At 39.7% G+C, this 14359-nt stretch overlaps 1 protein-coding gene across 20 annotated transcripts in view; it reads left to right on the top strand.

Annotated features, from left to right (window-relative positions):
* Positions 1-14359, top strand: part of NPAS3 (neuronal PAS domain protein 3) — a 741221-nt gene that overhangs the window by 253678 nt on the left and 473184 nt on the right. For 10 of the 20 annotated variants that reach the window (XM_034417994.3, XM_034417992.3, XM_060687436.2 and 7 more), the window contains 2 exons: positions 3933-4177; positions 4287-4337. In XM_034417994.3, coding sequence (XP_034273885.1) covers positions 3933-4177; positions 4287-4337 — 296 coding nt within the window. The remainder of the gene's footprint in view (positions 1-3932; positions 4178-4286; positions 4338-14359) is intronic. The other 10 variants (XM_034417996.3, XM_034417993.3, XM_087874868.1 and 7 more) reach the window with 1 other exon arrangement.

The raw sequence follows: 14359 nt of genomic DNA, 5'->3' as shown, positions 1-14359 counted from the left end.
CTCCAGGTGCTCCTCAAGGGGAGCCCCATGTAGAGAGCATTGCAGTAGTTCAGGCGGGAAGTGACGAGTGCCTGAGTGACTGTGCGTAAGGAGTCCCGATCCAGAAAGGGACGCAACTGGCGAATCAGGCGAACCTGATAAAAAGCCCCCCTGGCCACGGCCGTCATATGCTCTTCTAAAGAAAGCCGTGCATCCAGGAGGGTGCCCAAGTTGCGAGCCCTGTCCATGGGGGCCAATAACTCACCCCCAATAGCCAGCGATGGCACCAGCTGGCTATATCGGGACGCCAGAAGCCACAGCCACTCCGTCTTGGAAGGGTTGAGTCGAAGCCTGCTACTCCCCATCCAGATCCACACGGCTCCAGGCACCGGGACATCACTTCAAGGGCATCATTGGGATGGTCTGAGGTGGAGATGTACAGCTGAGTATCATCAGCATACTGATGGAACTCCACCCCAAAGCCACAGATGATCTCATCCAGCGGCTTCACATAAATGTTGAACAGAAGGGGCGAGAGGACCGACCCCTGCGGCACCCCACAAACAAGGTGCCTCGGGGTCGACCTCTGCCCCCCTGCCAACACCGACTGCAACTGGTCAGAGAGATAGGAGGAGAACCACTGCAAAATGGTGCCCCCCACTCCCAACTCCTCCAACCGGCACAGCAGGATACCATGGTCGATGGTATCAAAAGCCGCTGAGAGATCTAACAGGACCAGGATAGAGGAGCAACCCCTATCCCGAGCCCTCCAGAGATCATCCACCAATGCGACCAATGCCGTTTCCGTGCTGTGCCCAGGCCTGAAGCCGGACTGGAGCAGATCCAGATAGACAGCTTCATCCAGGTACCCAGGAAGCTGTTGCGCCACCACACTCTCAACAACCTTCGCCAAGAAGGGAAGGTTGGAGACCGGATGGTAGTTATCCAAAACAGTCGGATCCAGAGCAGGCTTCTTGAGGAGGGGCCTCACCACCGCCTCTTTCAAGGCGGATGGCAAGACACCCTCACTCAAGGAAATGTTGATAATTCCCTGGAGCCAGCCTTGCGTAACCTCCCGGGAGGCCAGCACCAACCAGGAGGGACACGGGTCCAATAAACATGTGGTCGCGTTCAGCCGCCCCAGTATCCTGTCCACGTCCTCGGGAGCAACAGGGTCGAACTCCTCCCAAATGGCAGTCTCAAGACTGGCACCCATCATCCCGTCTGTACCTACCCAGTCAGAGACCAAGCCTTCCTGAATCTGAGTGATTTTATCATGCAGATGCTGGACAAAATCCTCAGCATGACCCTGCAAGGGATCCTCCCGCGCTCCCAGATGGAGGAGGGAGCGGGTCACCCTAAACAGGGCAGCCGGGCGGTTATCTGCCGATGCGATAAGAGCGGAAAAATAGTTACATTTTGCCACTTTTATCGCCACTAGGTAGGTCTTAATATGAGACCTTACCAGTGTTCGGTCAGATTCGGAGCGACTAGATCTCCAACTGCTCTCTAGGTGTCTTTCCCGGCACTTCATCTCCCTCAGCTCCTCGGAGAACCAAGGAGCCAGGTAAACTCGGCGACGGGTCAGAGGCTGCACAGGCACGACTCGGTCCAAGAGGAACTATTAAAAGAGATGATGATGTAATCTGTTTAAACTTGAATTAAAATGATAACAGTTCAGTGGTAACAAATTTAAAGTATCACAAAGTGACAGACATAACACAGGAAATTTCTAAATTCAAATATACTGATATGGGATCTGGGCTAGTTATGATTAATCAGAAAGGGGTCTTCCCAGAAAATCAGAAAAAATCTTGTACCTTTTCTGACTAGCAAATTGTATTAAAAGACATAAAGTAAAGGTTATGATTCTTTGCCACAATTCCATGTCACTAACATGACTATTCTCCTAAAATGGGATTTGGGCAGGATGATGAGAGAGCTCAATGAAAATCTCTTGTGCAACTACATTAAGAACATTGCTTACAGTTCAGGTTGCCACACCTCAAAAATGATACTGTAGAACTGGGAAACACAGAAAGGAAAAAAGTATTAAGAGAAAGCAGGTAGAATATATAAACCTATGTATGATATAGTACAGATAAAGAAAATCTTTCTTCATAAAAAGTATATTTAGCATTTGTAATTTGTTATTTTATTATTTGGAAGAATTTTAAAAGGTGATGACATTAATTCATGGACTATGGAATTATTAATTATAATGATTACATGTTACTTCCAGTAATGGAGGCAATAGGTTTCTAACACCAGTTGCTGAAGTTAATAAGTGTTGCTTAGAGTCTTCCTTGTGGGCCTTCCATTGGCTACTGTGAGAAACATAGAACTAACTAACAACAATCACTGAAAAAAGTGACTTATGACTGTTTTTCACACTTGTGACTGTTATAGCATCTCTATGGTCATGTGATTTATATTCAGATGCTTGACAGTTGACTCACATTTACGATGGTTGCAGTGTCCTGGAGTCATGTGATCGCCTTTTGTGACATTCTGACAAGCAAAGTCAGTGGGGAAACCAGATTCACTCCATAACTGTGTTACTAATTAAACAACATTTACAAACACAGCAAGAAAAGTCCTAAAATGGGGCAAAACTCACTTAACGAATTTCTCACTTAACAACACACATTTTGGGCTCAATTGTGATCATAAATTGACTGAAAATCCAGTTTCCCACTTCCAACATAAAGCCAGTATTGACTCTAGCACAGCCTTTTGGTAGACAGCCTTACATAACAAGGACATGAGATCAAGAAGGTTGCTCCTCTCATGTCCCTACACCATTTCAGTTTCCAGTCATAGAACACAAGCTTTGGAATAGAAATGGGTTTTCAACCATTTTAACCCCAGTGAGGTGCTGTTCGTAATTGGTGTTCATGACATAGTCTGGCTGCTCTAGTCTTAGACTGTATGAATGAACCACTCGGGTTGAACCATTCAGATTGTAATTCTTGACAGGCCAGCCAAAACTGCTAAAAGTGATCTCAGCTACTGAAACCGTAATGATAGTCCAGCAATATTTCCAAGCTTTGCATTTGTTGTTTCAGTGAAACTCCAGCCCATTCAGGGCAAAATATTTAGTCCAGTCACAGATCTGGGATACCACATTAATTGAAATTTCTTCTGGATGGGTTACAGATCCAATTGGTAAAGCCCTGGTCCAATCCTGCATATTTTGTATTGCTACATGAATCTTTTTATGTAGACACTTCAGAAAGTTGCTCTGCGGGGTTTAGTCTAGCACGGCTCATATAAGAATAAATGGATTACTAATGATGCTCATTATACATGAAACTTTCATATATCTTATATATCTATATCTATATCTATATCTCTATATCTATCTCTATATCTCTATATATCTCTATCTCTATCTATCTATCTATCTATCTATCTATCTATCTATCTATCTATATCACACACACACACACACACACACACACACACACACACACACCCCTATGGAGATTCTCAGTCATCCAGGTCATGGTTGCCCCAAAAGTGCTTTCTCAAAAGGAACCTGGACTTCCTTTGTTTTTCCTTGAAGACGTTTCGCTTCTCATCCAGAAAGCTTCTTCAGTTCTGACTGAATGGTGGAGAATGGAAGGGTTTATCTTCCTTGCAATCATCTGGTCATTAGCACTCTTTCTGAGAGTTGTTGAAACCACTTGGAGTTTTATCTGTGTCCTCGGGGTCACCTGAATAGTGCAAATGAGTGGTTCTTGGAAGTGCTGGAAGGACTGTGTTGTAAACAGGAGATAGGTGGTGTCTAGTTGCCTTTTGAAAAAGCACCTTTGGGACATATATGGCTATAGCTTATGTATTTATATTTAAATAGTACTTGTGGGGTATATTTGTAGGAATTCTGAAGAACAGTGGCTCTGTCAGAAAATACAGTACTAATGAATATCTTGCTCTCTTTCTTCCCCCAGTTTACAAGCCTTGAGAAAGGAAAAATCCCGAGATGCTGCTCGTTCTCGAAGAGGAAAAGAAAATTTTGAATTCTATGAGTTGGCCAAATTGTTGCCGCTCCCTGCTGCCATTACCAGCCAGCTTGACAAGGCATCTATCATCCGATTAACAATTAGCTATTTGAAGATGAGGGACTTTGCTAATCAAGGGGATCCTCCATGGAACCTGCGTATGGAAGGACCACCTCCCAACACATCAGTGAAAGGTATGGGGTTTGCATAGTGATAATACATGGAATGTGGCAGCCAAACTGATCTCTGAATTGAAATGTTTACCATCCTTTCTTTTTTCCCTGCATATCAAATCCTTTAAAGGGATACAAATATGGAAATCTGAGGTCTGCATGAGAAAGACACCATGTGAAGGTGAAATAAACTCTTATTCTATTTATATTTTATTTTAACATGGACAACTAAGCACAACTAATGTTCTGGGAAAATGAGACGAGTTATGCATATTTATATAATTTAGGTCTTAGTCTAATTTTAAAACTGCTGAGGCTGAGAAACATTAATCCTGGTCTGATACAATAGTATGCAGTACATAGTTACTCAGAATAAGTCCTATTGAGTTCAGTGGGGTTTACTCTGAGATAAATTTGTAAAATTGGTTGGATATTTCATGTCTTTAAAACTTGAAACAATTAACTTAAGTATGCTTAATTCTGTGTTGAATTATAGCTTTGAAATGGATTGTTTTGCATGATTATGAGAAAGAAAATAGCCCTGTTATGTTTTTTTTTTTCCTGTTTATTAAATAGGTAGTACTTTTTTGAGTGAAAGAAATGTAACCTTTTTTGTTATAAGAGTAGTATTCTGATGATATATTTTTGTCTAGAGAATTAACTGGGGTTATTTATTTTTCTGCCTGGTTATTGTTTTATTGTGAAAGTAATTTCTTTAAAATTTAAGGCATTAACTTGAATATAAATACAATTTCACTCACATCTGGTATTAGAAAGAGCTAACTGAATATAGCTCTATCATGATGCTTACATTGAGTTACAAGAAGCCAAATATTCAAGCTACAGTGTTGAACCATTACTTCTATGTCATTGTGTTTTACACTTTTTAATGAAATTTTTATATATATTACAACTGCTTAACTGTATGTAAAAAAGTTCACTTGCTAATCGAAACAGGAATAAACATATATTAAATGAGTTAAAAGTTCCTTTCCTAAATTCAAAAGATGTTTGTATACAATAGTTACAAGCCAATTTTTACCTGATTGTCTTCTTAGACAAAAAAGGGTTTTGCTTGGTTCTCCACCTACATTCTGTTATCAAAATTGGAACTAGATTCTGCAGAGTTTTGTAAAATGTGGTTTAAATGGATGTTAGGAGAATTTGGGAAATGTTTCTCACCTTGCTCTTTGAGTCATGCGAGATGATATTAAAATGGATGAGCTTACCTTTAAAACTGCATTTCTAAATATAGACAAAATTATTTAGGTTTTTTTTTTTTTTTAAATGATCAGGTTGCTAGGAAGGCCTCTCCTAGCGCAGGGGTATCAAACTTGTGGCCTGCAAGCCAGATGCCTCATGTGCTGGCCCTGCCCCCACCCAGTTTAGTGAAGGGGAAAAAAGTCCTGATATGTCACATGACGACGCTGTGATGATGGGAGTTGGACACCCCTGTTATGGAGTTGTATTCATTTTCGAATAATAATTTTGACCATGATATTATAAGGTGTGTCATAAATGATAGTTTTTCTTCAACTGTATATACATGTATTGTATATACTTAATAGTGATTATATAGGTTAACATTTGAAAGCTGACCAGCATAATGTTACTTCTCCCTACAGAGTGAGTTTTAACTATATAGGATAAACTCCTTAGGACCATTGCTTTTCCTATTTTGTCTACAGTGGAAAATTGCAAGGAAGGAATCAATCACTTGTTTTTATTTTCAATTAACTAGTATGTCATTAAGCTTGAATTAAGCATTCTGATAAGTCTTAATTATGATTTATCTGAAGAAACAAAGAAAATGTATCAGCTAGTTTGGAAAACAGAACAAAAATATATATTTTTCTTTATCTCCACTTCTCTCTGAGTGTTTGTGGTATCTGCACTTGTATTTGCATGTGCTTATGTGATAAAGCAGAGTGCTTGAAACATATAATGCTAAATTTTAAGTGCTGCCATAATAGTCTAATAAGAAGAAATACTTTAATTTTATATAAAGAGGAAACATTTTATTGGTAATTTAGGAAGCATAAAATTTACGTATGGTAGCATATCCACTGATGCCATGTTCAATATATTGGTGTGAGCATGGAAAGAGTCCAATAAAATTTGAGAACATGCTCTTTCATTTGAAAAACCTGGTGCTAAAAAGAAATAATGAAATAATAATGTGAGTTATTCAACAAAAATATTTATTGGGATTTTGTGCCCCAATAACTATATTACCTGTTTATTTCAATTTTATGTTTAGGCAAAAGCTATAGTTATTCTCACTGAAGCTTTTATTAGAGGTGATTGGTTTTATTTAAAAAAGAATATAGATATAGTAGGTATAACAGAAACTTGATAGAGTGAGGAGAAGCAGCCAATATTGTTAGCATTGATATAAAATGTATAGGAGACATAACAATCTATAAATTTAAAAAGAAGGAAGTTTCTACCGAACCCAATAATAATTTCAAAAATACTTTACTCCCTTTACAATGAAGTTTACCTAGTTTCATGTTCTTCACCTAGGCCATGGCAACTGGCATACTGAGATCACAGCCGAACAGGTTGCCAATACCTTATTTCAGCATAGCAACAGATGAATGTCCAGATCAGCAGCTTGAAAAGTGTCATTATTCAGATAATTTTGCAAATATGCCATGTGTTGAAACTAGCTGGACCCACCAAGGTTGTACAGGTAGTCTTCAACTTAGGACTTACGACACAATTGAGCTCAAAATTTCTGTTGCTAAGTAAGACATTTGTTAAGTGAGTTTTGGCCCATTTTATGATCTTTCTTGCCACAGTTATTAAGTAATCACTGCAGTTGTTAAATTAGTAATATAGTTGTTAGTGAATTTGGCTTTCCCATTGACTTTTCTTGTCAGAAGATCTCAAAAGGCGATCACATGACCCTGGGACACTGGAACCATCGTAAATATGAGTCAGTTGCCAAGCATCTGAATTTTGATCATGGGAATGGTACAATGGTCTTAAGTGTGACATAAATCCCTTTTTTCAGTGGCATTGTAACTTCGAAGGATCACTAAATGAACAGCTGTTAAATCGAGGACTACTTGTATCTACTGTTGTTTCTGATCATCAACCCATATTGCTTCACTCTCCACAATCTTCTTTTTTTTTTAATTTTTAAAAAGTTTTTTATTTTAAACACATTAAAAACACATTAAAAATCAAACATATACATACAACAAAAAGTAACACAAAAAAGAAAAATATCACTTTTCTTTCAGCTATACACAGTGGTCTGCTCTTTCTATACATCAATATTTACAAATATTTAAGTATATACTTATTTGACGTTCATTTTCTACTTTATATCATTTCTTCTTTACTAACAAAAGATCATACACATTTCCCCCTCCTTTCTTCATTCATTTAACTTATTTCCTTATGTTTCAACCATTCATACCATCTACTCCAAACCTTATAATACTTTGATTCTTCTTTCCCCTTAATTTCTTTAGTTAATTTATCTAATTCTGCACATTTTAGAATTTTTTTAATTAAATCCTCTTCCATTGGTAGTGTTTCCTTCTTCCAATATTGTGCGTATACAATACGTGCTGCAGTCAATATATGCAATATAAGGTACTGTATTTCTTTAGTATAATTGTCTATTGAGATTCCTAACAGAAATTGTTCCGGTTTTCCCTCTATTGGGTTCTGAATTATTTCTACTATCCAAATTTTGATTTTCTTCCAGAATTTTTGTGCCATCGTACAAGTCCACCATTGGTGATAGTATGTTCCGTAGCCAGTCTTGCACTTTCAACATTTCGGGGAGTTGGTAGGGAACATTTTCGCAATTCCAGACGGTGGAAGGTGCCATCTATAAAACATTTTCATCTGGTTTTCCTTGTATGCCGTCGCAATTGTTAGTTTCATGTTCGTTTTCCACATCCTCTCCCACTTCTCTAGTTCTATCACATGGTTAAAGTTTTGTGCCCATCACTCTCCACAATCTTTATTGGGCAAATTTAATGGAACTCAAGATTAGTTCAAGCCACTGCAAGTTCTGATTTTTGGGAGACCAGCTGACTTTCCCATGGAATGTCCTTGATTGGCCTTTATTCTAGTTCTTTTGAACAGCTGCCAAGTGGGCAGTTGCTGTCATAGACAATAGTGATTTCACAATGGATAACTACTGTGCAACAATTTTACATAGAGATTTAGAGTTGCCTTTGATGACTCTGCTGGAAAAGCTAGTGCCGGAGTAGGAGATTGCTAAATGCACTAAGGTAAGAGCAGAGCATGGAAGAATATATACTGGAAATGTAATTGTATGCTAAGGATCATAGCTAAAATGACTTGGCCTTAGTAGATCAATTTTAGGAAGGTTTGACTAATGAATTCCAAGATAAACTAGTTTGCAAGGGGCACTGGACAACTTAAAGTATTTATTTATTTATTTATTTATTAATTTAATTTGTATACCGCCCTTCTCCCGGAAGGGACTCAGGGCGGTGAACAGCCAAGATTAAAAAACATACAAATGCAAAAGTTAAGATAATTAAAAGAATTAAATCATTGGCTACCCAAATTTAAAACCCCAAATCCATAAAATTTAAAATCCCAATTAAAAACCATTTAGGCTAGGCCGGCTTGATGAAATAAAAACGTCTTCAGGGCTTTACGGAAGGTCCGGAGGTCCGGGATCAATCGTATTCCAGGAGGCAGCTCATTCCACAGGGCGGGTGCCCCCACAGAGAAGGCTCGCCCCCTGGGGGCCGCCAGCCGACATTGCCTGACCGACGGCACCCCGAGGAGGCCCTCTCTGTGAGAGCGTATTGGCCGGTGGGAGGTTATCGGTAGCAGCAGGCGGTCTCGCAAATACCCTGGCCCTAAGCCATGGAGCGCTTTAAAGATGAGAACCAACACCTTAAAGCGCACCCGGAAGACCACCGGGAGCCAATGCAGCTCGCGCAGGAGAGGTGTTACGTGGGAGCGCCACGTCGCTCCCATAATCACCCGCGCAGCCGCATTCTGCACCAGCTGGAGCCTCCGGGTGCTCCTCAGGGGGAGCCCCATGTAGAGAGCGTTACAGTAGTCCAGGCGTGACGTAACCAAGGCATGAGTGACTGTGCACAAGGAGTCCCGATCCAGAAAGGGGCGCAACTGGCGTATCAGGCGAACCTGATAAAAAGCCCCCCTGGCCACGGCCGTCATATGCTCTTCTAAAGACAGCCGTGTGTCCAGGAGGACGCCCAAGTTGCGAGCCCCCTCTGTGGGGGTCAGTGACTCGCCCCCAATAGCCAGCGATGGCACCAGCTGGCTATACCGGGACGCCGGCATCCACAGCCACTCGGTCTTGGAAGGGTTGAGCCGAAGCCTGTTCCTCCCCATCCAGACCCGCACGGCCTCCAGACACTGGGACATCACTTCGAGGGCATCATTGGGGTGGTCTGGGGTGGAAATGTACAGCTGAGTGTCATCAGCGTACAGATGGCATCGCACCCCAAAACCACGGATGATCTCACCCAGCGGCTTCACATAAATGTTGAACAGGAGCGGCGAGAGGACCGACCCTTGCGGCACCCCGTATCTGTTTCAATGCTGTATAATCATATAACATTGAAACAGATCCTTTAAGTTGTCCATACAGAGAAAGCTGAAAGAACTGAGACACTCAGGGAAATCGAAAGAGAAGATGTTTAAATCTTTTCAACATCCATTTCCTCTACTACAGGGGTGTCAAACTAGCAGCCCATGGGCTTGATGCGTCACAGGCAGGCCACGCCCACCCCAGCTCCACAAATGGGAAAAACATTGCAAAACATCACATGACAGCAATGTGACGCGGCGAGTTTGACACTCATGCTCTACTAGATGCATCTCACAATTGGAATCAATAAGAATTCCCATGTCATTCATAGTGAACTAATACAGATACCTTTATGGAGCTACCTCAGGTCACTTAGCAATTGCCTATCCTCTGACTTAGCTGTGAAACCCTGCACCTCTGAAATTAAGGGACATATTGCCATTGGGATTGTTAATTTTTCCATGTTTGAAGATTTGGGAAATAAAAAAACAAGCTTCAGGAATTCAAAAAAAGCCATCCAGAACTCCAGATATCTAATATCAAGAAACAACGTGTATTTTGCACTTCCAACCTGAGTGAAACATTTAGTTTTGCACTATTAGAATCAAGTGCAATGTGATTCTATTTCCTTTATTGATAATAGTTACTGGATAGCAATTACCTTATCGATTCAAACAATAGAACATATAATTCATGTTAAAACCATCGATTTAAGTCTTCTCTGATCTAGTTCCATCCCTGAATGTACTACTTCTCTTCAGCTCATCATAAATGACCATCTGGAAATCTTGAACTTGTTTCCACCTCATCATCATGGATGGAATGGCTACCTACACATGATCCTCATATTCACTGAAATCAAGCAGCTGCTGTTTATATCACCAACGTGTCAATTGTAGCAGGCATTAAGGCCCCATCACCATACCTTTTAGGTCAGTCCTCTTATAGTACCAATGAAATATTCTCACTTTGTTGATCTATTTAGAAATGAGGACACTAACCTATTGCCACATTTCTAAGATTGTACTACTACGGTCATTCTAGGAGTTGAGATCCTTACCAAGAGTTGGCTTTTTAGAAAGTTTCTTGATCACAACTTACTTTGTGAAGAAAAAAATAAAGGACCACTCCCTAACTCTGTTAGGATTATTACCCAATTTTTTTTATGTTTGATGTTTTGGAAACCTCCAAAAAACATGTACTTTGACTAAACCTGATAATTTGATCTATATAAAGGAGAATCATTAATATTTAAGTAACTTTGACACTGGTTCTAGGAAATTTGAGTACATAATGATGCTATCCAGCTTTTGACTTGTTCCTTGTATTTATGAGATTCACGAGCAAGATATTTTCTGACATCCTGCATTCTTGTGCTCCATTTAAAAATATTTCATTTTTTTCCTGAAAACCCAGCAGCCCATACTAAACATGCCAGAAATGTTCTGGATTGCATGTTAACCTGGAAAACAATATGCTTTTAATCTCCCTGCTTTGGATTTATATAATTCCTTCCAATGGCATTCAGTTGGATCTCACTGAAGTGGACTCTACTCTAGCCTGACAATTCCAAAGGTTTCCAGTTATGTGCAGCATTGGGTAGGTGAAAGGGTGGGGGAGGTTAAAACATCTGCATTAGTTTTATAGCCCAATTTGATGAACACACCTGGCTTTTGATTTACCTTAAGTATTCCAGTATTTAAAACAAACCTTCCTGCCACATTTGCTATCTTCCCAAGCCTGCTTTGGCTAAGCCAGTTAGGAACTTATGCTCCCTCCCCTTATTTGAACAGCCATTTATAATTTTATTACTGACTTAAGTGTTAAGTATTTGATCTGTGTTTTGGCTGCTGTGAATTTTTTTTACTAAGATGCCAAACTATTTATTGAGCAGAACTTCCAATATAAAAATATGGGTAGATTTATTGTTTCAGATTCTAGTGTTAAATTTACATCATTTTTCTGGAAAGCTTTGTACCAATTACTTGAGTTGAGGGATTGATAGTATTGGGGGTTTTTATTGTTCATTCATTGTACTGGGTTTTAATTGTATTTGTAAGCTGCCAAGAATTGAATAGTTTAAGGCAAGATAGAAATCAAGCTAATTAATTACATCCTATCATTCTTTAATTTTAGAAGGTATTAGAATATTGATAAGTTAACCCATATATTTAATTTTAACTTTTAAAAAGGGTTTTTTTTTCCCTGAGGTAGTCCAAATAACTTTAGCACTCATTAATGTGCAGGGGAAGATAAGTGTCAGGGTTCCAAGTAACACCCCCAATGAAAGAAGACTCCGAGGCTAGGAATTCCTCAATGTTCCATTTTATTAGAGATGTCATATTGGCACATCTGGGAAAACCCGAATCTGAAAGCTTCCAGGTTTTCCCCACCCAAAAGAAAGTCCAAGTCCCTTCTCCTGCACCTACATGTCCATCACATGGTCCAATCATGGTCCATGGTCTCTTCCCCTGCACCGCCCCAACTGGAGATAACTCCCAGTCATGCCACTCCAGGTGCAAGCTGGATGTCCTTGACTCTCAGAGAAAGGAATGTTATCATGGCTAAATATTTCCACCACTCTATCCTATCCCCCCCTACCAGTTTCTCACAGCACTAAGTGTGTGGCAGCCCTGAAGATCCTAAGAAAAAGATGGCCTCCAGGGATGACAAGGATGTTTTAACCACCTATGTGCACATCAAAGGGATTGAATGGAAACCTATTGACTAGTATGGTTGCTGCAAGACCAAAACTGTCCTTCCCTGTCCTTCTTAAAGTCTGCTAAAGTGATTTTCATCACCCCCAGAGACTTAAATAGAACATCAACCTAGACCTGTGAGGAAATGCCATGAAAGACAGCCCAACACTCCCAGCTGAGGCCCATCTTATCTTATGTCAGTGTGGGGCCTGAAAAGAACAGAAATTTGTCAGTATGTAATATCCTTATATGTCAGAGTTTTGCAGAGTGACTAGTATTATGAGATAAACCCAGGAGCAAAACACAGCACACAGTACATTTAGATAACTAACAGTGGTTTATATACAACTAAATATATACATACATATATGTGGTAGATACCTTATCATACAGCTATGAACACAAGGAGAGCAATGAAATACACAATGAGAAAGAGAGACATACGCCCTCTAATGGTCACCTATATATAGACACATCTTAAAACAGTACTGGTCTTGCATGGGCCCCACCAGAATCTTAAACTGGTGATTCCAATGGCTGAATCATTCTCATTGCATCAGCTTTCAGTTGCCTCCACTTACAACCTTACATCATCTTACAGCTATTAAATCTACATTCCCTGACATTATATGCCGCCCTGGGTCTTCGGAGAGGGGTGGCATATAAATTAATTAAATAAATAAATAAATAAATAAATAAATAAATAAATAAATAAATAAATAAATAAATAAATAAATAAATAAATAAATAAATAAAATATACTCTTGCGATACACCCTTACTTGGGAGATTCTGCAGAGTTATGTTCCATATATTTCAAGAATGGAAGGAGGAAAGAAAATGCAAACAAAGCAACTTGGAGACTTTAAAGAAGTCCCAAAAGAAGAGATGCTGTTTTGGAAATATTTACTGTAAAACAAAAGTTGAGGTATATGTAATTATGCATGTTGGGGAGCAATGGTGAAATCCAAATTTTTTTACTATGGGTTCTGTGGGTGTGGCTTGGTGGGCATAGTGTGGCTTGGTGGGCATGGCAGGGGAAGGATACTGCAAAATCCCCATTCCCTCCCCACTCCTGGGGGAAGGATATTGCAAAATCTCCATTCCCATCCCACTCTGGGGCCAGCCAGAGGTGGTATTTGCCAGTTCTCCAAACTACTCAAAATTTCCACTACCGGTTCTCCAGAACCTGTCAGAACCAGCTGGATTTCACCCCTGGTGTGGAGACATGCATAATGTCCAGGCGAGGAAGATTTTATCTCTCCTGGATAAAACTTAATTATGGGAAATTCTGGATATAAAAAAGAAACCACATACTACATATAATTGAATTGCAAAACTTGATACCCCAGGATGTCCTGGCTGCCAGCATAGTTCCAAGTTATTAAACTAAATCATGCAGAATAGTGGTTATCTCAAATAGTTATTTTAGTTGTACAGATAGACCTAGAGAGAGGAAGACCATACAAAATAGACAGTGGAGGCAGAAGCAGATGTTATTCAAAGATCACTAAAACATGGTGGAAATGCTGGATAGCATTTTAGGTGTGAGAATGTGAGTGACTGATCTGTTTTATAGCATATGTTCTAATTTCTTCAGGGCATGTTTTGTGCTGGCAGTTATAGCAGGTAAATACTATTGCACTTTGCTCATGATCAACTATGTCAGCTGTTGTAGCTTTTGTTGATTTAGAGCAGTGAGGTTGGCTACATTATTGGATGTGACAGCCTTTCTGTCCATTTTGGCTCTGAGATGTTACAGTACAGGTTCTCTCTCTACATTTCTTGTTGCTGCTTGTTTTATAAAAACTTAATTGTCGGATTTTGAATTCAAATGATACAACCAAATCAGAATTAAATCGAGATTTTAATACATTATAATAATTGTATTTACATGTTACATGTGACATCTGGGATCAACTCATCAGAGTCTGTACATTTA

This window comes from Pantherophis guttatus, chromosome 1 (genome assembly GCF_059756535.1).
Source record: "Pantherophis guttatus breed Tessera chromosome 1, ASM5975653v1, whole genome shotgun sequence".
NCBI classification, from domain to species: Eukaryota; Metazoa; Chordata; class Lepidosauria; order Squamata; family Colubridae; genus Pantherophis; species Pantherophis guttatus.
The sequence above is the reverse complement of the archived record's forward strand: the minus strand, read 5'-3'. Positions and strand labels throughout refer to the sequence as shown.